Source organism: Engystomops pustulosus, chromosome 3 (genome assembly GCF_040894005.1).
Source record: "Engystomops pustulosus chromosome 3, aEngPut4.maternal, whole genome shotgun sequence".
Lineage (NCBI taxonomy): Eukaryota > Metazoa > Chordata > Amphibia > Anura > Leptodactylidae > Engystomops > Engystomops pustulosus.
The window spans coordinates 12,255,638-12,281,981 of record NC_092413.1 but is presented as its reverse complement, the minus strand read 5'-3'; the positions used below and the strand labels follow the sequence as shown (position 1 = coordinate 12,281,981).

Genomic DNA, 26,344 nt, shown 5'->3' with positions numbered 1-26,344 from the left:
ATCTCTGGGAGTGATTGTTGTCTTATTGTACAGATCTGAGAATATTATCAGTCTCCATTTCCTGGACATTATAATAAAAAAGGAAAAGACTCATTTCAGCAAGAATTTTTTTTTTTCCCATCTCTGTAACTTTTAGTCCCTGCAGTTACATCACAATGTGGTCCGGACATTGTACAAGCTGAGACTTTATGTTCAGAGATGAAGCCCTGAACGTTCTGTCACATTTTATCAATCTGGTTCTATCATTAGTCACAGATGAGATTTACTTTGTAGGGTAAACATTTGAGACAAATTTGGCACAAATGAATCGGACATGAGACAATTCCAAAGTGCATTTACTAAGGCAGAACCAGATCCATCATAGATCAGGAGCCAAAAAGAAGAACAAACCAGGCACAAAAATAGGCGAAGCTGAGACCCCTATGATTAATGTCCCCACTAAGTTTGGTTTAGGACTGGTGCTAGAGCCTGGGCGTGGATACCACGCCAATGAAATCCGGCAACGATGAACTGCAAAGCAAATTTGGGTGACACAGTGACAGTCATAGACAGAAGATACCCAGTGCAACATCTCAACACCCAAGTAGTATTATCCACCGTGCACAACCACATATCCGACAGGTGTTCCAGACGCTAGAATTTTTCTCCATGCAGTAGCTTGTGGGAAGTGTTGAGCGGACCTGAAACACAAAGCTTGCACCTCGGACCTGACCCAGAAATTCATTAGAAGTCCTGGCCCAAGTTTGACTCAACATCCCCACCGTTAATATTCAGTTAATACTCTGTTGGTGGTGTAAACTTTTTCAAATTCCACTGGTTTACAGCGGCACTTATATCATGACCCAGCGCCATTTTCTGGGATCGTCAACTCACCTCCATAACATCAACCGTCGCCTCTCCCCAAAATGACGACGTGCAACACTTAACAGCATGTGCCGGAGGATGGTGGTGGCTATAGTTTAAATGCGGCTGGCAACGTTTGTTTGCAGAATTTAAACAGTTAACACCCGTGAGCAGTGCCAGCAGCGACGGTGGGGGATTGGGTCTGGGTTTGGTAGCCGGATACAAACAGATTTTTAAAATTCGGGTTCCGGTGGACCAGAATTTTAGTGGGTCTGCTCATTACTACTTCTGGGTGAAATGAAAACTTTTTGGCATTCCTGTTGTGTAAAGGTGACACCCATATCCTGTTCCTACTTTGGCAAATACCCGGAGTCCCCCTGTTTGTAATAGAGAATATATAAGGGAGACGAAACATGCTGACGGAGAGCCTTGTGTGCACAAAAGGAGTGAGAGTGGAATCAAACATAAGGTTTCCCCTGGAAAGGTTCACAGTTTTAACCCGAATTTTCTAATCCCCTCCATAAATCATCATTACAGTCACACAGAGAAAGTCTCTTCCCAATCCATTTGAGAATGGGGGTTATAAATCCTGATACGATCCTTGTATTGTAAGACAGAGGTCTATGTAGTTACATCAGATGACATAGAGCCCGGGAGCTTTGTCGCTCTGTATCCGCTCGCCTCTATTTGGGAAGACACGACGCCCGTCACATGTGTTTGCTAAACACACAATTGTCTTCATAGGTTCTGGTCCACGGGCACAAACCAGTCTGTGCATAAATTATAGGCAGCTCATAGTAGCTAATGGTACCGGTTATACTTACTCCAGCAAATCGTCCTGAACTGGTCCTAAAAGCTGCTGGGAATACAGAACCTTTTCCCTGGACATCATTTCCCTTTTTTTTAACCAGGAAAAACTGGTGAGTAATGTTATGACTAGAATAATCCGATATAACTGCAGTACTCGGATCTCTTGTATGAATGTTATACTTGTGTATAGAACAGTGCTGCATCATGGGGGACATTAATCATAGGGGGGTCTCAGGTTCGCCTAATTTTGCGCCTGGTTTGTTCTTCTTTTTGGCTCCTGATCTATGATGGATCTGGTTCTGCCTTAGTAAATGCATTTTTGAATTGTCCCATGTCCCATTCATTTGTGCAAAATTTGTCTCTAATTATTGCCCTACAAAGTGGATCTCATTTGTGAGCAACAACAAAGTGAGACTGAGAGAAGGAGACAGAACGTCCAGGGCTTCATCTCCGCACATAACGTCTCAGCTCGTACAATGTCCGGAGCACATTGTGATGTAACTGCAGGGACTAAAAGTTACAGATATGGAAAAAAAAGAAATTCTTGCTGAAATGAGTCTTTTCCTTTTTTATTATAATTTACAGTAAATGGAGACTGATAATATTCTCAGATCTGTACAATAAGACAATAATCACTCCCAGAGATGATCCCATAGACAATAATCACTCCCAGAGATGATCCCATAGACAATAATCACTCCCAGAGATGATCCCATAGACCAGTGATGGCAAACCTTTTAGAGGCCGAGTGCCCAAACTACAACATAGACCCGCTTATTTATCGCAAAGTGCCAACACAGAAATGTAATTTGTGATTTATACTCCCTTCTCGGTCACAGTTTTCATTGATAGCAGCACCTGAGGACACAAAGCAGAAAATAGTCGCAGGTAGCGCTGTCGCTTTAAAATAGCTCTGTGCACAGCAAGTCCTGGGCTGTCTGGGACTGCAGGAAGATACCTGGAGTCATCTCTGGTGATGGCCTGAGTGCCCACAGAAAGGGCTCTGAGTGCCACCTCCAGCACCAGTGCCATAGGTTAGCCATCACTGCCATAGACAATGATCACTCCCAGAGATGATCCCATAGACAATAATCACTCCCAGAGATGATCCCATAGACAATGATGAAGTCGTTACTGGAGAATTTTTACATTTTATCCTGAGCAGAAGGATTTTTTATGTTGCATTTTGTAAATTTTTCATTTAGGAAGCGAAAACCTTTGGTAATTAAAAGTGAAGTTTTTTTTAAGTGCAGCTGCTCAGAGTAGGAGCATTTTTGCGACTTTTTTGCACTTTTTAGGCGCAAAATAATGATAGATGCCGAGCAAACATCTGTATAGCAGCCGCTCACTATGTCAGATAAGGCGCAGGGACTCAGAACCACTAAGTGCCGAAGTTTTGTTTGCACTTAAAAAAGTTGCAAATTACAGACAAATTTTACTACTGCGCCAAAAAATTGCACAAAAAAACCCAGCAAAAACAGTTTAAAAAATTATGATCGATGTCCCCAAAGGGTACAATGGGCCCCTGGGCTGTGTGAAAAGCGGGTCCTCTACATCCCTGTATTTTAAACAAGTGATGAGACTGGGACTGGATTTCCATTATGCCATTATGCAGCAAAAAGACACAAAACAACAATGTAAGGGGGGGAAAAAGTGACCCCCATTATCTACTTTATATTTCTGCATCTATAATTCTATCATCTATCTATAAATCTCTATCATCTTCCATATGTATCTTCTATCATCCGTCTCCCTATTCTCTGTCTCTCCTATAAGATTCTCCTACATCTCCATATTACAGACACTTACCTACTACTGGGTGTAACTACAAAGTGTTATCACTCTGCAGGGATAAAGGAGCCTCTTACTGACTGTGACTGCTTATAAAATAGTTTTATTTTGGGGCTCCACTTTTAGTTTTGCCCAGGGCCCCACTTTGTCTAAAACCGGCCCCTGATAAGGAAAACGTTGCCTCTTAGCTACCTTGTAAGGCAGCCCCTTAATATAAAGCATGACTTGCAAGAAGCCTAATAACATGATGTGGGATTAAAGACAGCAGTAGACGGCAATGTTTCCATGTTTTTGCATCTTGTTGGTAGAGTGTATGGAACTGGTTTAAGAGTCTTTTGACCCTACCCTACACCTACCCTACACTTTTGACCCTACACTTTTGACCCTACACGTACCTTACACCTTTGACCCTACACCTACCCTACACATTTGACCTTACACCTTTGACCCTACACCTTTGACCCTATAACTACCCTACACTTTTGACCCTATACCTAACCTACACTTTTGACCTTACACCTTTGACCCTATAACTACCCTACACTTTTGACCCTATACCTAACCTACACTTTTGACCCTACACCTACCCTACACTTTTGACCCTACACTTATGACCCTACCCTAGACTTTTGACCTCACACCTTTAACCATACACCTTTGACCCTATACCTACCTTACACTTTTGACCCTACACTTTTGACCCTACACTTTTGACCCTACACTTTTGACCCTACACCTTTGACCCTACATCTACCCTACACTTTTGACCCAACACTTTTGACCTTACACCTTTAACCATACACCTTTGATGCTATACCTACCTTACACTTTTGACCCTACACTTTTGACCCTACACTTTTGACCTTACACCTTTGACCCTACACCTACCCTACACTTTTGACCCTACACCTACCTTACACTTTTGACCCTACACCTACCCTACACTTTTGTTCCCTACACTATACTGATGAGTTGCAAAGACATGGAAACAGCACTAGAGTTGGGAATATGTTCCTTCTGGAATAGATAAACTGGTTTGGCTTTAATCCCATCATCATGTCATTAGGCTTCCTGAAAGTCATGCTTGATGTTAAGGGCACTCCCTAACAAGGTAGCAAAATGAGGCAATGCTTTCCTTATCCCATCCTGGTAAATCTGCATATTTCAACAATTATTATACAGTTTTGACCCCAAATCAGAGATACATGATAGCACGAGCCAACATGGAGAGACCACCTTTGTAAGTCTTTCTAGTCACGTAGACTTCTGGACTTACAAAGTCCGATGAAAATAGTTTTTTGGAAGGTTTTTCTTATTAATAGAAAATAGTATATAGATGGAAGTAACCAGAGGTGCAGGGACTTATTAATATTCATGGTCTAGTATTTACACAGCCATGTGATCACAGCTCTGCTTCACCCCGGGGTCTTATCCCGCACATAACATATGTGTATAAATACCTCCCTGACTGTCTGTAACCATCCACCACGTCTCGTGTAGAAAGCGTCACATCATGTCTGGGGTCGCCTCCAAGATCGCCCATCAGAGGGCCAAATCCGAGGGACTCGGCTCCATCAACAACCCAAGGAAGTTTGCAGGTCAAGACTTTGAGAAGCTGAAGGCAGAATGCTTGGCCGCTGGTACACTATTCCAAGATCCTGTATTCCCCGCTACGGCCGCCTCCCTAGGTTTAGCGCGTTTCGGTCCAGATACAGACAAGGGAAAGGATATTGTGTGGAAGAGACCATCGGTAAGTGAAATGTCTATATATCTTCTTGTTTGTTTGCTTTATGTTAAATATCTCCTCCAAAGTCATGTGCAAATGAGCTGAGAAGAGTCATTTTTTGAGGCTGGAGGAGAGCATCACTTCAGACACAAAACAAAACAGAAGAAACAATAAAAATCCACCTGATGCCTCAACCGTCCTCAGATTCTGTAGCTCGCAGAACCTCAATACTGAAGATGAGATTTATACCTTTAATATGATGCTATAAACATGGTTCTTGCTGCTATGGAGCCCATATATATGTCTGAAGTCAAGCTCCCCTTCCACTCCCTAAAAGTGATTCATGTCAGGAAAAAAGTGACTCATTTAATTTCATTTGCATATGGCTTTGGGAGGTTTTTTGTTTATCTATATAGGTAAGTGCCCGACATTAGTGATGAGGGGGTTGGTTGAAATTTGGGTTTGGCGCTTGTTTCCGAATTTTGAGACAAAATTCAGTTCAGGACCCAGACTTCGGGCTGAACTTTCACTCGAACGCGAACGCACATTGAAGTCAGGGGGATCCAGATTTTAACACCTAAAAATGGCAGTAAAATGGGGCTACAGGGGGGTGCAGGGCTGAAACATGGGGGCAATAACAGGGGCAGTTACTCTGATCACTACAAGCTGTGGTGCCTGCGCAAGGTCTGTATTATTACTGGGGGGGGGGGGGGCAAAAATTTTACTTCATGACATGCGAGCTTTATCTTGATACGATAGTTTTGTTAATTAGCATATTTTTTTCTTTTTAAAATTTGCCAATAATTGACTAAAAATGTGAAAAGACAAGTCATTTTTCCGATTTAAGTTTTTTTTAATAAATAGTAAATTTCACCAAAATATAATAATAATAAAAATATTTAATAATAATAATAATCTTTATTCATCAAATTCTGTAGCGCTTTGCACTTTCCCAGGTTCAGCTACAGATGCAGAGGGTGCATGTACTTCTGCTAAGTTAAAGTAAAAGTCTCTGACTTGGCCCCCGCACCAGAGGTCAGAATAATATACAGTAATGAAAGAAATTGTAGTCACTGTATCTTAATACCTTTGTATACTGCAACCACGACATTTCTGCGGGTCCTCATCGGCATCATATTAACCCTTCATGGGACCTTCATAGTTGAGTACTCGCCACACCAGAAAGGAATCAATATACAGGCAGTCCCCGGGTTACGTACAAGATAGGGTCTATAGGTTTGTTCTTAAGTTGAATTTGTATGTAAGTGGAAACTATATACAGGCAGTCCCCGGGTTACGTACAAGATAGGGTCTGGAGGTTTGTTCTTAAGTTGAATTTGTATGTAAGTGGAAACTATATACAGGCAGTCCCCGGGTTACGTACAAGATAGGGTCTGGAGGTTTGTTCTTAAGTTGAATTTGTATGTAAGTCGAAACTGTATATTTAATAATTGTAGATCCAGACAAAAAAAATTTTGGCCTCTGTGACAATTGGAGTTTAAACATTTTTTGCGGTAATGGGACCAAGGATTATCAATAAAGCTTCATTACAGACACCTTACAGCTGATCAGTGCAGCCTGGGACTATAGTAACATCCAGAGAGGTCACCAGAGGTCAGAGGGGTCTGTCTGTAACTATGGGTTGTCTGTAAGTTGGGTGTCCTTAAGTAGGGGACTGCCTGTACCATGCGTCTCCTTCTCTGTTTTGATTGGTTGTGTAGTTACCAAAAACAATCCATATGATAAACTTACTGCCGAATATAATGAATATTATTGGTCACGATTAATAAAATTCCGGCACAGAAAAACTGCATGCAAACATTTGTACGCAAGAAACGAAGCCAAGATGTGCCAGATATGGAGGAGGTCTACAAGGAAATTATAGGAGACAAATCTGAAGACACAACCATGGGGAGAGAAGATGTGGTTTATGATATATATACGGAAACAAAACAACACTTCTACTTGGTGAAAATAACACACTTACAGTGAACACATATGTGATTATGGATACATAAAACTGCTACTTTGCAAAAAAACACCCTAACCCTATAGATGATGATGATACAATAGTAAGGTTCTCTTAATTTCAAAGTGCTGTGAAACTGGAAAGTATTTCTCTCCCGTCCTGTGTGCCCTGAAAAGGGCAATTCTGAAATTCAGGATGCTCGATTTTTTCCCTCACTGTCCCTATAAGTGCAGCTTTTCTCTCTCTTGTCTGCTCTCTGATCTGTAACCCTACTTGTTATACAGCAAGGTCACATGTCCCGCTTGGCCAATCACAGCTATGCCCATAGAGGGGACCAAACTCTGCTTGATTGGCTACTCAATGAAGCAGTCTTTTGCGCACTTTTACAGCCAAATAACAAACCCAAAAATTTTGAAAAAACTTTAGTTCTGGGCCCGGGACTACAAACTCTTCAAATTCGGTTCGGACCCGCTCATCACGGATTTCACATAAAATGGGGAATTCTATGAAGGACATTTCATTCCCTGGGCGGGTAGTTTAGGGGGGGGGGGGGTAACAGGTGTTGCCATTTATCATAAAATACTTTCCGAATCCCTTAATGACTGCAAAGAGAATAAAATTCCCAAATCTTTTCGTCCTCAGGAAATAAATAACAATCCAGTGTTTATTGACAAAGGGGCGGATCGTGAGGATGTCCGCCAGGGGTCCGTAAGTAAGTCATCCATAAACTACTGTAGGCTCAGATTATTCTACATGTTTAGGATCCGTGTTTTAACCCTTGACTATTCCTGTACACAGATAACTGTTGGTTCGTCTCCGCCACCGCATGTCTTACACTTAATCCGGACGCCCTATCTCAAGTAGTCCCACAAGACCAAACCTTTGAGAAGGAAAAAGGTTATGCTGGGATCTTCAATTTTACGGTAATTTCACCAATTTTCAGATAACCAATTGTTTATCTTCTTAACCAGAATTTGGCGACTCTAACAGAACCTCCACCTACCAAAGCCGTCCCATGTGGCCCGTGGGCGCCTCCATCGGGGGCTTCATGGTGTTTGCTATTCATTCTCTCTCTAGTTTTGACAGCCGACCACACGCCACCTCTATTAAAGCGAATCCTGGAAATTAAATCCAATTAGACGACTGTTTACCAACTTTCTTAATCAACCCCCTCTTCAGGCATACCATAATTTCCATCCATAACTTAATTTTCATCCATATAGAATTATTCACCATAGCAACAACTTAACTGAATGAAGCCTTTCCAGCAAGTGATTAGCAGAAATATTAGCCACAATATGAGGGGGAGATGAGGGGCCACAATATGACGGGGGACAAGATGGACTACAATATGAGAAGGGGATGAGGGCCACTATATGAATGGAAGATTAGAGGGGTCACAATATGAGGGGGGGTTGAGAGGGGCCACAATATGAGGGGAGATGAGGGCCACAAAATGAGGGGGAGATGAGGAGCCACAATATGAGGAATGATCAGAAGAGCCGCAATATGAAGAAGAGATGATGGGGGTCACAAAATGAGGACAAGATGGACCATAATATGAGAAGGAGATGTAAGGGTCCACAAAATGAGGGGGAGATGAGGGCCACAATTTTAAATGAAAGAAAGATTGGGGCCATAATATGAGGGGGAGATGAAAGATGTCACAATATGAGGAGGAGGATGAGAGGGGCCACAAAATAAGGGGGAGATGAGGAGCCACAATATGAGGGGGGGGATGAGGGTGGTCACAATATAAGGGGGGTTAGAGGGGCCACAATATGAGGGGAGAGAAGATCGTGCGCCCAATATCCTGCATGTGTCGCTTCCCCGCTCAGGTCCCCGGAGTTCACCTTCTTCTTCCTGGTGCATGTAAGTGCATTGTCTTGCGACACAAATTGAAAGTTAAATCCCGCGATCAGTCCGAATCAGTCGGATCGTCTGATGGCCACGCCCCCTGATTTCTGTCGCACGGAAGCAGCGCAGCTGCGCCAAAATCCGATCACGTGCGACACAATCCCAGTGCAGACCCCTGTCAAAGCTGCGCAAATCCTGAAAACCGCTAAACTGACGAAAGTGCGATCTGCGACCCTTAGTAAATAAGCCCCAATAACTTTTACCTGATGACCTGATGCCATAGCCCGCATGATGAATAGTTCACCTGAAAGCTGTGGTTTTGTTGCAGTTGTCGCAGTTTGGAGAGTATTTCAATGTGATTATTGATGACCTGCTGCCTACCAAGAATAATAGTCTCAGGTTTGCTAAGTCCAAGACTTCTAATGAGTTCTGGTCCAGCCTCCTGGAAAAAGCCTATGCTAAGTAAGTGAAAGAAACCATGACAGATTGGAAAAAAATAAAATAAAGCAGCCTTAATGTTACGTTTGTGCAGAAGATGTGGCAAAGGATGTGCTGCTGACTGTGATTTTTTACTTTGTATTCTGTCCTGTACTAGTCTGAACACTGCCTTATTGCACTCTTTGATGTCTAAATTGATTTCCACAATATCTGTCTCCTGCTGACTTTGTTCTGGGCTGCAGACGGTTAAGCTAGCTATAATGCACAGATGCCTCCTCCACTTACATTGCTCTCCAGCATTTTTCTGGATGTCAGGGGGCCAGTCCAATCACTGGCCCGGGACCCTGATACAGGCGGTCTCCTACTTAAAAACACCCAACTTACAGACGACCTCTTGTTACAAACGGCCATCTGGATGTTGGTAATTTACTGTACTTTAGCCTAAGGCTACATAATCAGCTATAACAGTTATCACAGGTGTCTGTAATGAAGCTTTATTGTTAATCCCGATTCTTATGATAACCCAACATTTTTATAATCAAATTGTCACAGAGACCCAAAAAAATTCTAGCTGGGGTTACAATTGTAAAATATACTGGCTGTATTTCATAAGAGGATTGTCTTCCCACTTCTCAGTGCTTGCTATTAAACTTCTTTGGAGTTTGCCAGTTCTTTCTGGATTCATGCACTTTTGGGCTTCTGTTGCTTGCTTGTCTTGACTATCTGTTTTTATCATGATTCTGTACTGCATTACCCTCTTGGTTGTGACCCATTTTAGTACAACCATTTGGTGTTTGTTTTTCCTCGTTTTCTCTTTGGTACAAGAAAGGAATGGCAACAAGTTGTTGCCTACTGTTTAGTGTAGGATAGGAAAGCAGGTAGGGATAGCTGGGTGAGTCCAGCTTTAGTGCTAATTGTTTGTGCCTGTCCTTTCCTTTTCCATTTTTTTTCTGTTTTCAAACAGCAGCATTACACTCCCCCTCAGGATTCTCCCCTTCTCTATTAATCGTCTTTCTTATATGTCTATGTTAAGATGAGCAACAAGACCGTAGCTTCACACATTCCTGATCCGCACACATAAAGGATCTGTTCACTTTGTTAGATTTTTGACCTTATCAGAAAGTCCTCATTGTGCTCATAGCTGAAAACCCTCTTGGCTTATACACTCACCGACCACTTTATTAGGTACACCTGTCCCACTGCTCGTTAACACTTAATTTCTAATCAGCCAATCACATGGCGGCAACTCATTGCATTTAGGCATGTAGACATGGTCAAGACAATCTCCTGCAGTTCAAACCGAGCATCAGTATGGGGAAGAAAGGTGATTTGAGGCCTTTGAACGTGGCATGGTTGTTGGTGCCAGAAGGGCTGATCTGAGTATTTCAGAAACTGCTGATCTACTGGGATTTTCACGCACAACCATCTCTAGGGTTTACAGAGAATGGTCCGAAAAAGAAAAAACATCCAGTGAGCGGCAGCTCTGTGGGCGGAAATGCCTTGCTGATGCCAGAGGTCAGAGGAGAATGGGCAGACTGGTTCGAGCTGATAGAAAGGCAACAGTGACTCAAATCGCCACCCGTTACAACCAAGGTAGGCAGAAGAGCATCTCTGAACGCACAGTACGTCCAACTTTGAGGCAGATGGGTTATAGCAGCAGAAGACCACACCGGGTGCCACTCCTTTCAGATAAGAACAGGAAACTGAGGCTACAATTTGCACAAGCTCATCGAAATTGGACAGTAGAAGATTGGAAAAACGTTGCCTGGTCTGATGAGTCTCGATTTCTACTGCGACATTCGGATGGTAGGGTCAGAATTTGGCGTCAACAACATGAAAGCATGGATCCATCCTGCCTTGTATCAGCGGGTCAGGCTGGTGGTGGTGGTGTCATGGATCCATCCTGCCTTGTATCAGCGGCTCAGGCTGGTGGTGGTGGTGTCATGGATCCATCCTGCCTTGTATCAGCGGGTCAGGCTGGTGGTGGTGGTGTCATGGTGTCTTTGGGCCCCTTGGTACAACGCCACAGCCTACCTGAGTATTGTTGCTGACCATGTCCATCCCTTTATGAGCACAATGTACCCTGTAACATCTGATGGCTACTTTCAGCAGGATAATGCGCCATGTCATAAAGCTGGAAGCATCTCAGACTGGTTTCTTGAACATGACAATGAGGTCACTGGACACAAATGGCCTCCACAGTCACCAGATCTCAATCCAATAGAGCATCTTTGGGATGTGGTGGAACGGGAGATTCGCATTATGGATGTGCAGCCGACAAATCTGCGGCAACTGTGTGATGCCATCATGTCACTATGGAGCAAAATCTCTGAGGAGCTTCCAGCACCTTGTTGTATCTATGCCACGAAGAATTGAGGCAGTTCTGAAGGCAAAAGGGGGTCCAACCCGTTACTAGCATGGTGGACCTAATAAAGTGGCCGCTGAGTGTAGATGTCTACAAGACATTGGGGGTCATTTACTAAGGGCCCGATTCGCGTTTTCCCGACGCGTTACCCGAATATTTCCGGTTTGCGCCGATTTTCCCTGTATTGCCCCAGGATTTTGGCGCACGCGATCGGATTGTGGCGCATCGGCGCTGGCATGCACGCAACGGAAATCGGGGGCGTGGCCGAACGAAAACCCGACGGATTAGGAAAAACCGCTGCATTTTAAAAAAAGAAAGTGTCGCGGGACTCGTGCTTACCTTCACCAGGAATAGGCCGGTGAACTTCAGTGCATTTCGGCGGGCCTCGGCGGACTTCAGCGCAGCAGCGCCATCTGGTGGACGTCAGAGGAACTTAGTGAATCCCGTCCGGACCCAAATCCACCGCATAGATCGCGCCGCTGGATCGCGAATGGACCGGGTAAGTAAATCTGCCCCAATGTATGGAAGTCCATCTGTCCACCACCTAAGGTCAAAGCTGCACAATCCCAAAACAATGAATGTTCAATCCAATACCATTTTTTGTAAACTGAGTCCCTCATCTCTAATTCTATATCTTACAGTAAATAAACAGACACTGTCTCCAGAAATAAGAGTTAAATTCTAAACTATCCCTTGGAGGTAGCTGACCACACCAAGATTTTTACCTTTTTACGTTCACCTTGTGTGTTTGTCAGCTTCTTGCACCTTCATAATTCGGGATCACTTTGTTAGTTTGGGGACAGAATTCAGATTGGGCTCCGGCCAAACAAGCAGAACATACTAATAAGTGAAATGTATTCTCCGTAGGGTCAATGGATCGTATGAAGCCCTTGAATATGGTTACCAGGTGGAAGCTCTGCAGGATCTGACTGGTGGGGTCGGTGTAACTTATAATACATCGACTGCTCCGGATGATTTGTTCCAGATAATCCAACGTGAATTACGAGACAACAACTTGGCTGGCTGTAGCTCTGTAAGTTCTTAGCAGTTTTGTTAATGTACCGTAGGTCCTGAAGGGTCGGCGTATGACACAAGGATTCAAAGGAGGAGACTCACCAAGGATTGTCCACCAGATTTCTTGTAATAACCACCAGTGGCGAACCACCAGTAATTGGGATTATTTCCACCTTTACGCCTCCTCCACGGAAAGAGGGCATGGAGGGGTCTGATGGGGGGTGTGACCGGTGGCAGAGTGGGCCGGTGCGAGGCAGTCCGGGTCCATGACTGAGCGCACACTAAAGCCTGTGAACTTCTCATGCGGTGGCACAATTCTACACCGGTGTTTACCAGGCAATTAAAAAAAAAACTTGTCCTGCAAAAAACAAACTTAAACCCAGTCTAAGGCTGCATTCACATGACCGCATGGGGGTGGTATGTACGGCCGCAGGCTTGGGGCAAGCAATGGATGGCAAGCATAGACGGCAATGGCCACACGGAGAGATACGGTGCCAGACACGTGTGGCATCGTACCGCTCCGTACTCTGGAAAAAGATAGGACGTAGGGGCAGCACTGTGGCTTGGTGGTTAGCATTACAGCCTTGCAGCGCTGGGGACCTGGGTTCCCATTGGGGACAGGGACTAATCTGGTATGCCGAGAAAAGATAGGACATGTTCTATCATTTCACGGGATGCGGAACAGTACGGCGACGCACTTGTGCTGCACCGTACCGCTCCCATAGGGCCCCGCGCCCATTGAAGTCTATGGGTGATGCATATAGGCCATATATACGTCCCCCATACGGCAGTGTAAATGCAGCCTTAGGCAAAACTAGACATATGAACGATGGACTCCCTACAGATGTACAAACTTCATCAAAAATGACATATAAGCTGCCTGTGTTATGCTTCATTTCATCTGGATTTGGGGGGTGGGGAGGTTAACCCTTCACTGGTGTAGAACTACAGGAGATGACTCGTATCAATTATTCCTTGCAGGTCGGTGCAGAAGAAGCTAAGGCTAAAAATATTGTTACCAATCATATATACTCTATAGTGAGAGTGGAGGAGGTAAGGCCACTGCATTGTGACCCCTCTGATCTTATACAGAGAGATCTGCTTATACAGGGTGCTGTGTACTTTACAGGTCCAGTCTAATGGAGAAGTGGTGCCGCTCATCAGAGTGAGGAATCCCTGGGGCTACAAAGAATGGAACGGAGCCTGGAGTGATAAGTATGGGCTGTAAAGTTATGACTCTTAAGATTCTTGTTAGAGATGGAGAGTAAATATTGTAAGGGTTCTTGGTTGTTTCTGTATCTTCTATAGAGCTCCATGTTGAGTAACACATGTATGGCAACCTCTCAGCTCAAATTAGTATCAAATTACATTTGGCCATGGAAGTCTATAGAGAAGGAAGGGGGGAGAGGGAGGAGTATTTAATTACATTTGCCATAGAAATCTATAGAGAAGGGAGGAGGGAGTGGGAGGAGTATCAAATTACATGTGGCCATAGAAGTGTATAGAGAAGGGAGGAGTATCAAATTACATCTGGCCATAGAAGTCTATAGAGAAGGGAGGAGGGAGAGGGAGGAGTATTTAATTACATTTGCCATAGAAGTCTATAGAGAAGGGAGGAGTATCAATTACATCTGGCCATAGAAGTCTATAGAGAAGGGAGGAGGGAGTGGGAGGAGTATCAAATTACATGTGGCCATAGAAGTGTATAGAGAAGGGAGGAGGGAGTGGGAGGAGTATCAAATTACATGTGGCCATAGAAGTCTATAGAGAAGGGAGGAGTATCAATTACATCTGGCCATAGAAGTCTATAGAGAAGGGAGGAGGGAGAAGGAGGAGTATTGTACTACATGTGGCAATAGAAGTTTATAGATATGGTAGGAGGGAGGAGTATTGTATTACATGTGGTAATAGAAGTCTATAGAGAAGGGAAGGGGGAGAGGGAGGAGTATCAAATTACATGTGGCCATAGAAGTCTATAGAGAAAGGAGGGGGGAAAGGGAGGAGTATCGAATTACATGTGGCCATAGAAGTCTATAGAGATGGGAGGGGAGAGAGGAAAAAGAATTGAATTAAATGTGGCCATAAAGGTCTATTGAGATGGGAGGGGGGAGAGGGAGGAGTATTGAATTATATACACAGGGCCAAAGAAATCTATAGAGATGGAGGGGGAGAGGGAGGAGTATCGAATGACATATGTCCATAGAGATGGAAGGGAGGATAGGAATGAATTGTGATGTGAGAAACAGGCAAAAGCAGCTGCAGGTGCAAGTAAGTTTTCTATCTCACACCAGAACTTTTCTACATGTGCTGATTAAAAAGCAATATTTGCCATTATCGCATGGAGAAGGATGTTATGACAGCCAAGACTTGTTGTCAGATCGGTTTGTACAAGCTCCCTGTGATAATTAGGATAATTCACGCTTGGTATGTCTCCGTAGTGCTCCAGAGTGGGACAGTGTGGATCCGAAAGTAAAGGCGGAGCTGAACGTTCAGAAGGATGATGGAGAGGTTTGGTGAGTTGTCAGGTTCTAATAAACACTGGAAGTTTCCATGGAAATTACATACAGTTCCTCGTCTGGTGCATTTTTGGAGAATGTACAAAGTTTTGATCACTTTTTATTACCACATTTTATGAGTTGCAAAAGGCCCATTAGACATTTCGATCCTCAGACGACTAGATGTTGGTGCCCAATCTTTGCCCGGGGTATTTAAATGATAAGCACCTGTGATCAGTCCAAGCATAAAGGGAACCCGTCAACACATATTTCACAAATACATCTAGTGACAGGTTCCCATAGAGCCCTATTAACGCCACCCTTCTTTTAGCTAAAAATTGTTTCCCGTTACATCACCATAAAATCAACTTTGTTATCTTACCTGGCATCCCCAGTGGGTGAAAGGTGGCATATCCTTCTTGGTCAAGTCCAGTGGCTCCTCCCTAAACCTCTTTCTCACCATTTAGCAATTTTTGTCTGGTGAGCAGGGTTATCTAAGGTCCTTTACCCACTTACATTTTCAGTCCATGGAGTGGCTGTGATTTCATGGAACCAGATACATACATGGGGTAGATTTTTCAAATGTTAGTGTTAAAAGGACCTTAAATGACATCAACTTGGTCACGTTAATGGAAGTTCTGAATGGTTATAAGGAGGCCTGTGGCATAGGGAGGAGTAAAGGTGAGTGAGGATAGGGGGAGCCACTGGACTTAGCTGAGCAGGACACACCTTCGACTTGCTACAGGATCTTGCTGAATGCCAAGTAAGATTACAAAGTTGATTTTATGGGGATGTGAGGGAAACTATTTTTAGCTAAAAGAAGGGCGTCATTTAGTTAATTGAGTAATATTGACTTCCAATAAAGGTTGTTTGGAAATATCACATGACAGATGGGCACTGGGCGTCATGATTACCTGGAAACTTATATAGTTCTGATAATTCACCATCTTATAAGAGTAATTCTAAGCCCTGACATATATCATGTGATGTTCGCACCTCCGCAGGATGCGCTTCTCCGACTTTCTGAAACAGTTTCGCCTTGTGGAGATATGTGACCTGCAGCTGAGCAGCGCTCGTTGTGGTGATAAGTGGTGTCTGACCGAATTCAATGGGAGCTGGAAAACTGGAAGCAGTTCAGGAGGACCTGCAGGGTCGGGTAAGACTAAGTGCTCTCCAGATTTCCCTCATTAAGCTACCAGCCCCTCAGGTAGACGATGAAACTTCCTTTCTAGAATTCCCTCTTTTATGGGAAATCTCACCTATAGAAAATCTCCTCCAAAGTCATGTGACAATGACCAGAGAAAAGTCATATTTTGTCTGAGATTAATCAAGTTTAGAGGCTACAGGGAGAGAGTCCCCTCAGATGCCCCTATCCTCTGTGCTTTTGTAGTCATATTAAAGGGGTCGGCCACTCTTTTACATAAGTTTCCCATGTGAATTTACTACCTTAATAATAATCCCTGAATGTTCTTGAGTGATTCAGCAGTCCTGCTACTTATGTTTGTGCTGTGTGCAGACTCTCCATTATTCTATGTTTACATGTCTGAGCTCTGATGAATAGAAGGTGCTGTAGCAGGAGAGATACGACTCATCCTGCTCCTTCCCCTCTTACTGAGAAGGAAGACACAGTGGGAGACGCCATAAGAAAGGCATAGAGTAGCGAGAGAGAGGAAGTTGTGTACAGGCGGTCCCCTACTTAAGAACACCTTACAGACGACCCCTAATTACAAACTGACTTCTGGATGTTGGTAATTTACTGTACTTTAGCCCTAGGTTACAATAATCAGCTGTAACCGTTATCACAGGCGTCTGTAATGAAGATTTATTGTTACTCCTGGTTCTTATGACAACCCAACATTTTTAAAATCCAATTGTCACAGAGACCAAAAAAATTCTGGCTGGGATTACAATTATAAAATATACAGTTCCGACTTACATACAAATTCAACTTAAGAACAAACCTACAGAACCTACCTTGTATGTAACCCGGGGACTTCCTGTATGTATGTAGAGGGCAGCATGTTGGGAACAGGGAAAGGCTAAAGCTATGAAAGGAGGCAAAGACACAGGTACATATATGCAGAGACATGTCTTATAGAAAAGTGGCCAACCCCTTTAAAGATAAGAATCTGTGATCTACAGATCCGAAAGATGAGATTTTCATCTTTAAAAGGACACCAGCATCATGTTTCTACGTGCTATAGAACTGAAGATAGGGGCATCTGAAGTGACTCATCTCAGGCAAAATATGACTCTTTTCTGCTCATTCTCTTTGCAAATAGCATAAACTACTTCACCTTTACACTTCTGTGGGGGGAATGTTATAAATGGGTTTACTAGGATGCAATTTGCTAACACATGTTCAATGGGATCGACCCATTTAATACATAATGTAATGATTCACTGCTATTTCTCGGACTTTCTTCCATACACAGACACATTTTGGATCAATCCTCAGTACCGGATCGCGCTGCAGGCCCCGGGTGGTGATGCCAGTAAGAAGTGCATTGTGATTGTGGCTCTGTCACAGAAGGAACAAAGGAAGAAAAAGTCTGGGAAAATCACAACCAGCACCGGCTTCTACATATACAAGGTTGGGGGTCATTTGTTTCTCCTTCATAAAGAGGGAAAGTTATTACATATTTTTGCCTGTTTTTGGTGTAAAAACCACAGATTGGGGCTCATCCTCCATTCCCCAAGTAGCTAATTCTTGTCCCAGATGTAGGAAGTGGCTCCAGACTTGTAGGGGCCATAATATCCATACAGCCAAGGGCACATGGTGGTCTTATCTGCCCCTGAGCACCACAGGCACATATTCAGAACACAGACTTGGCCACTAACACTCTGTGATTTACACTATACTGTACATGCCGAGAGCTGACTACATTATTGATTAGACGCAGGTATCTAGTAGCTTGGAGGCGACACTCTGCTCCATCAGGAAGAGGACTTCACTACAACTTATCTCTGCCGGGAATTATCCTTTAGCTTTGTGCATCTCATCTCCACACTATGTAGTAAAACGTCTGCACACTGCGCTCCTAAATAATATATACACATGACACTATAAGCAAAATGTGACTGTCATGTGCATATAAAACATAGAGGGGTCATTTACTAAGGGCCCGAATTGCGTTTTTCCGTTGCTTTACCCAAATATTTCCAGTTTGCGCCGATTTTCCCTGAATTGCCCCGGGATTTTGGCGCACGTGATCGGATTGTGTCGCATCTGCGACGGGTTGCACGCGACGCAAATCGGGGGGCATGGCCATAAGAAAACCCGACAGATTCAGAAAAAACGCCGTATTTAAAAAAAAAAGTGTAGTTTGACACGCGCTTACCTGCACCCAGCGTAGGATGGTGAAGTTCAGTGCACTCCGACGGCAGCAGCAGCGACACCTGGTGGACATCGGGCGAACTACCTTAGTGAATCGCCGGAAGACCCGAATCCTCCCCATAGAGGCTTATTTACTAAGGTCCCGTGTGCGCATTTCCATCGGGTTTCCCGATGTTTTCGAGGATCGCGCTGGGGATTGCGTCGAACGAGATCGGATAGTGTCGCAATCGCGCCTGCTTTCACGTGACACAAATCGACGGAAGATCGGACAGAACGTGGGATTTAACATTTAAAATTGTGTCGCAAGACAATGCACTCACATGCATCGGGAAGAAGAAGGTGAACTCCGGGGACCTGAGCGGGGAAGCGACACATGCAGGATATCGGGCGCACGATCTTAGTGACTCCCCGCACAGCGCATTATACACGGACAATGCACTTACATGCACCAGGAAGAAGAAGGTGAACTCCGGGGACCTGAGCGGGGAAGCGACACATGCAGGATATCGGGGGCAGGATCTTAGTGACTCCCCGCACAGCGCATTATACACGGACAATGCACTTACATGCACCAGGAAGAAGAAGGTGAACTCCGGGGACCTGAGCAGGGAAGCGACACATGCAGGATATCGGGGGCAGGATCTTAGTGACTCCCCGCACAGCGCATTATACACGGACAATGCACTTACATGCACCAGGAAGAAGAAGGTGAACTCCGGGGACCTGAGCAGGGAAGCGACACATGCAGGATATCGGGGGCAGGATCTTAGTGACTCCCCGCACAGCGCATTATACACGGACAATGCACTTACATGCTCCAGGATGAAGAAGGTGAACTCCGGGGACCTGAGCGGGGAAGCGACACATGCAGGATATCGGGTGCAGGATCTTAGTGACTCCCCACACAGCACATTATACACGGACAATGCACTTACATGCACCAGGAAGAAGAAGGTGAACTCCGGGGACCTGAGCGGGGAAGCGACACATGCAGGATATCGGGCACAGGATCTTAGTGACTCCCCGCACAGCGCATTATACACGGACAATGCACTTACATGCACCAGGAAGAAGAAGGTGAACTCCGGGGACCTGAGCAGGGAAGCGATACATGCAGGATATCGGGCGCAGGATCTTAGTGACTCCCCGCACAGCGCATTATACACGGACAATGCACTTACATGCACCAGGAAATAGAAGGTGAACTCCGGGGACCTGAGCGGGGAAGCGACACATGCAGGATATCGGGGGCACGATCTTAGTGACTCCCCGCACAGCGCATTATACACGGACAATGCACTTACATGCACCAGGAAGAAGAAGGTGAACTCCGGGGACCTGAGCGGGGAAGGGACACATGCAGGATATCGGGCGCACGATCTTAGTGACTCCCCGCACAGCGCATTATACACGGACAATGCACTTACATGCACCAGGAAGAAGAAGGTGAACTCCGGGGACCTGAGCGGGGAAACGCCACATGCAGGATATCGGGCGCACGATCTTAGTGACTCCCCGCACAGCGCATTATACACGGACAATGCACTTACATGCACCAGGAAGAAGAAGGTGAACCTGAGCGGGGAAGCGACACATGCAGGATATCGGGCGCACGCTGGTAGTGAATCCCGACAGACTTCATCCTCGTCTGACAGTCCGGATCGGGGATCGCGCAGGGACCAGGTAAGTAAATGTAAATGATTTACAGGATCTTGAAGGTCACAGGTAGGAGATTAGTACTGATGCCCATAATTAGATGACTAAGTACCATCCAATAGATAGGAGTTTTTTTGCATAGTTTTTATTATTCTTATGTTCTGCTCTGTTATTCTTGTATTATATACGGAGCGGTGGGTAAGTGACGCTGACGACACCTTCTTACTGTGTATTAACCAGATCGACCCATCAGACCAAGTTCCACTGGGGAAGGAGTTCTTCAAGAAGAACCAATCTGTAGGGAGTTATGACGATTTTCGTCCTTACCGGGATATAGCAAAACAATTTGAGCTTCCCCCGGGGGATTATGTCATTGTGCCAGTGACTAAGACCGTCCCGGAGGACATTGATTTCTACATGAGGGTCTTCACTGAGAAACCAACCGGAGCGCAGTAAGTATTGTACACGGAAGTTACAACACTTTGCTCTAAACTTTTCCATCATAAACGCCATTAATGTCATTTAACCTCTTCCCGCTCAGCGTCCGATATATCGGACGCTGAGCTCAATGACTTAGCGCTCAGCGTCCGATATATCGGACGCTGAGCTGATGCCGGTTCAGCTCAAGATCTGAGCCGAACCGGCATCGGGAAAGACGGGGTGCCGGCTGTGACTGATAGCCGGCACCCCAGTGTAACACCCGCGATCGGAGTTGTCTCCGATCGCGGTTGCTTAACCCGTTAAATGCCGCGGTCAGCGCGACCGCGGCATCTAACATGTATCTTTCCCCCACGATCGGCCCCCCCGAACCGTTTTCGGGGTGCGCCGATCGTTGCTATAGTAACTCTGGGGTCCGATCTGGACCCCAGAGTTACCTGCAAGAATTGCCAGTAAGATGGCGTCTGTGACGTCATCTTACTGGCACAGTGCCAGCCTATGCAAGTGTATAGGCTGACACTGATAATACTCTGCAATACATGAGTATTGCAGAATATTATCATGAACAAGCAATCAGAGGATTTCTTGTTCATGTACCATGGTATAAAAGTGAAAAAGTAAAAAAAAAAAAGTTATTCAATAAAAAAATAAAGTCATAAATCACTAAAAATGCCCAAAAGCCCCAAAACATATAAAGAGACATATAACTAAAAAAAAAGTCTAAATCATAACACAAACCCCACATATATAGTATCACCGCGTCCGTAACAACCCGTAGAATAAAAGTAAATCATTATTGAACCCCCACGATAAACGCCGTAAAAAAAAACTGCTATAAACCTTCCAAAAATTATGATTTTTAGCTATTCAATCCCACAAAAAATGCTATAAAATGCGATCAAAAAACCATGTGTACTCCGACATGATACTGGTGCAAAGTACAACATGTCCCGCAAAAAACAAGTAAAGTAACAATGTTATGCCACTTGGAAGACGGCAATACATAAATGATAGATTTTTCCCCACATTAGGGTTTTGTTTGACAAATTTAGTAAAACGTAAGAAAATATATTCATGTCTGGTATCCCCGTAATCGTATCGACCCATAGAATAAAGATAACATGATTATTAGTCTATACGGTGAACACCAAAAAAAAAAAGAGTAAAAAATCCAGTACAGAATTGATGCTTTTCTACTCCTGCCCTCAAAAAAAGTTCCTAAATTTTCAACAATAGGTGATACCAACCCCAAAATGGTAACAATGGAAAAAGCATCTCATCGCGCAAAAAAAATGGCATCACATGGCCCCAATAACGCAAAAGCGAAAATTTTATAGCCTTCAAAAAGGGGCCAATGAGGAAACTAAAATCCTGGCAGCTGCAGCGCCCTCCTTCCCTTCTGCGTCTCGCTGTGCCCCCATAACACAAGTCACAGCCACATGTGGGGGGTCTTTGTACTCAGGAGAAATTGCAGAACAAATTGTATGGTGGGTTTTCTCTTTTTATATTTTGGAAATGTGTAAATTTTAGGGCTAAATGAACGTATAAGGGAACAATTTGACCATTCTAAATTTCACCTCCATTTTGATTCAATTACTATGAAGATCTCAAGGGGTTAACAATCTTCGTAAAAGCTGTTTCTGATAGCTTGAGGGGTGCAGATTTGAAAATGGGTTGGTTATATAGGGGGTTTTGATGCTAAATATGTAAAATTTAATTCCAAACTGTATTTATCCCCAAAATAGTCAATTCTGAAAATCCGGAAAAGCGATATTCTATTTGTGAGCCGCGTGACATCAAAATAAATTATCCAGACATATCAAAAATTATGAAAATGTAAAGTAGACAAATGGGAAATGTTATTCAGCAACTTATTTAGGTGGTAAATCGATCTGCCTGGAAACGCAATGATTTTGAATTTCGAAAATGGCAAATTTTTCAAAAAATTTATCATATTTTCTTTTTTTTTGTAAATAAACGCAAAACTTATCTGCCAAAATTTACCACTAAAATGAAGTACAACATGTGGGGAAAAAACAATCTCAGAATCGCTTTGATAAGTAACAGTGTTCAAAAGTTATAACCGTATAAAGCGACGCAGGTCAGAATCCAAAAAATCGGGCTGAGCCTTAAGCTACAAAATGGCTGCGTCCTTAAGGGGTTAAAGGGGGTTTCCATCTGAACGACTACTACTATACCACCATGATACCATAGGGTGGATTTATCACGGCTTCAACGCCTTAAAACCAGTGTACAAACCGTGATTTAGTAGCAGAGCCGGGAATTGTGACTTCTCCAAGGTGGCGATGCTGGGCCGTGCCTGGAATAATCCCCCAGTCCTTAAAGGGAACCTGTCATCACATTTGCACACATACAGCTAGTGACAGGTTCCTATAGAGCCCTATTAACTAACTGACGCCCTTCTTTTGGCTAAAAAGGGTTTCCCTCACATTCCCATAAATCAACTTTATCTTATATTCCCTGGAATCAGAGGGGGCGTGTCTTGCTTGGCCGGCCCCTCCCATCTACTCCTTCCCATGCCTTATGCCTCCTTACTATTCAGCAGTTCATGTCATGTGATCAGGGTGATGTCATCAAAGGTCTTGTACCCTTTACATTTGCAAAATGTACCCCGTGTATGTATCTGATGACATGAAATCACAGCTGCCTCCATGGACTTCTACTCCTCACCATCCTCTATGGAGGCTGCTGTGATTTCATGTGATCACATCCAGTACAGTACACTACAGTACTCTCCTCTCTTACGCTTCCGGTAAACCACGTCCGCTTATTTTGACTGACATCTCAGCCTTGTGTTATTTTCATGTCATTTGACCCGATTGACATCATCGCAGGTCCTTTAACCTCCAAACATTAGCAAACTGTAACCGTACTGTACTGTACTGTGTGTATGTGATCACATGAAATCACAGCAGTCTCCATAGAGGATGGGGAGGGAGTAGAAGTCCATGGAGGCTGCTGTGATTTCATGTGATCACATACATACAGTACAATACGGGTACAGTTTGCTAATGTTTGGAGGCTAAAGGGCCTGCGATGATGTCACTCTGGTCAAATGACATGAAAATAAAACAAGGCTGAGATGTCAAAATAAAGGGCGTGGTTAATATCAGCGCAAGAGAGAAGTGTCAAAGCCAGCAGACATGAGTCAGGAAAGCTAATTTGCATATCAGGAAACCAGCTGTAATTAAGGTGCAGTGTCGCAATGGAAGCTAATTTTAGGTGACATGGGGAGGACTTGTAACCCTTTATCAGCAGGCATTGTTAGTCAAGAGGGTAAAATTCTGGTGACAGGACCCCTTTAAGCTCTACCACTAATTAACAAATATATATATAACCCCATCTAGTCCTAGTAAATCACACATTTTTTTAATGAAAAGTTCTTTCATAATTTTTTAGTAATTTTTTACCATTTTTTTCCTTTTGTCTCACTCCCCGGTTGGAGCCGCACTGATTAATGCCCATGAGGAACCAGCAGCGATCTCCTTCTACTCATCTGTTCTATGTATAGTTCATTGGAAGTATAGCAGTCTAGAAAAACCCTTTAAAAAACCCATGTTTTTACTTTTGCTTTTTTTCAAGGGATACAGGAAGCAACGTGCAGGCCAATATATATGAGGTAACTTTGTAATTTCTTCCTGATTTAGTAAGAGCTTATATCTCTCTGTATCAGAGACAGAGACAGTGAGAGAAAACCAGAGTCAGAGACAGACAGAGATTGTCGGAGACAGACAGAAACAGAGATAGTCGGAGACAGAGACAGTCAGAGACAGACAGACAGAGAGACTCAGAAACAATAACAAGTCAGAAAAAGAGACAGTCATAGACAGAAAGACTATTAAAGACACTCAGAGACAGAAACGTTCAGAGACAGCCAGAGACAGTCGTAGAAAAAGACAATCAGAGAAAACCGGAGTCAGAGACAGAAACAGAGACAGTTGGAGACAGACAGACACAGTTAGAGACAGTCAGTCAGAGGCAGAGAGAAACAGAGATGTAGAGATCCATATTCTAGCCTGTATAGTGTGTGGTGGATGGCTACTCGCTTCAATCTAACTTCCCTGCCGGACCATAATGTTCTATGAGCACCATTTTCTAACGGAAGATCTGATCGATCCCTGCTCAACCCTCTTCCTTATCTAGCTGAAAGAGAAACAATTCTGATAGAAAATAACGCTTACACAATACTATAGCAAGGGAGAGAGCAGAAAGAGTAAAAACTCACTGCTCATAGCTGCATATACAAAGTCAAGAATATTCTTGCTCCCTGCAGAAATGGATTATTTGAAAATAAATGTTGAGTATTTTTCTCATTTTCAGCCCATTATTACACCAGAGACGGATTCTGAGTTTGAAATTGTGAAGGATGAGGTATCTATCATGTAACTATCATGTATGTATGTATGTATTTATCTATCTATCTATCTATCTATCTATCTATCTCATATCTATCTATCTATCTATCTATCTCATATCTATCTATCTATCTATCTATCTATCTATCTATCTATCTCCTATCTATCTATCTATCTATCTATCTCATATCTATCTATCTATCTATCTATCTATCTATCTATCTATCTATCTCCTATCTATCTATCTATCTATCTATCTATCTATCTCATATCTATCTATCTATCTCATATCTATCTATCTATCTATCTATCTATCTATCTATCTATCTATCTATCTATCTCATGTCTATCTATCTATCTATCTATCTCCTATCTATCTATCTATCTATCTATCTCCTATCTATCTATCTATATCCTATCTATCTCATATATATCTATCTCATATCTATCTCATATCTATCTCCTATCTATCTATCTATCTATCTATCTATCTATCTATCTATCTCATATCTATCTATCTATCTATCTATCTATCTCATATCTATCTATCTATCTATCTATCTCATGTCTATCTATCTATCTATCTCATATCTATCTCATATCTATCTCATATCTATCTATCTATCTCATATCTATCTATCTATCTCATATCTATCTATCTATCTATCTATCTATCTATCTATCTATCTATCTATCTATCTCATATCTATCTATCTATCTATCTCATATCTATCTATCTATCTATCTATCTCCTATCTATCTATCTATCTATCTCATATCTATCTATCTATCTCATATCTATCTATCTATCTATCTATCTATCTATCTATCTATCTATCTATCTATCTATCTCATGTCTATCTATCTATCTATCTCCTATCTATCTATCTATCTATCTCCTATCTATCTATCTATCTATCTATCTATCTATCTCCTATCTATCTCATATATATCTATCTCATATCTATCTCATATCTATCTCCTATCTATCTATCTATCTATCTATCTATCTATCTATCTATCTATCTATCTATCTCATATCTATCTATCTATCTATCTATCTCATATCTATCTATCTATCTATCTATCTATCTCATATCTATCTATCTCATATCTATCTCATATCTATCTCATATCTATCTATCTATCTCATATCTATCTATCTATCTATCTATCTATCTATCTATCTATCTATCTATCTCATATCTATCTATCTATCTATCTATCTC

At 43.1% G+C, this 26,344-nt stretch overlaps 1 protein-coding gene across 1 annotated transcript in view; it reads left to right on the top strand.

Annotated features, from left to right (window-relative positions):
• The first annotated feature begins 1,600 nt into the window (after positions 1-1,600).
• The window catches only part of LOC140120405 (calpain-8-like), a 39,215-nt gene continuing 14,471 nt past the window's right edge, over positions 1,601-26,344 (top strand). Inside the window, exons 1-14 of the mRNA XM_072139462.1 lie at positions 1,601-1,763; positions 4,945-5,194; positions 7,782-7,851; positions 7,938-8,062; positions 9,325-9,458; positions 12,667-12,832; positions 13,795-13,866; positions 13,943-14,028; positions 15,252-15,326; positions 16,313-16,464; positions 17,744-17,901; positions 20,542-20,753; positions 24,343-24,379; positions 25,081-25,131. Coding sequence (XP_071995563.1) covers positions 4,958-5,194; positions 7,782-7,851; positions 7,938-8,062; positions 9,325-9,458; positions 12,667-12,832; positions 13,795-13,866; positions 13,943-14,028; positions 15,252-15,326; positions 16,313-16,464; positions 17,744-17,901; positions 20,542-20,753; positions 24,343-24,379; positions 25,081-25,131 — 1,575 coding nt within the window. The 5' untranslated portion in view covers positions 1,601-1,763; positions 4,945-4,957. The remainder of the gene's footprint in view (positions 1,764-4,944; positions 5,195-7,781; positions 7,852-7,937; positions 8,063-9,324; positions 9,459-12,666; positions 12,833-13,794; positions 13,867-13,942; positions 14,029-15,251; positions 15,327-16,312; positions 16,465-17,743; positions 17,902-20,541; positions 20,754-24,342; positions 24,380-25,080; positions 25,132-26,344) is intronic.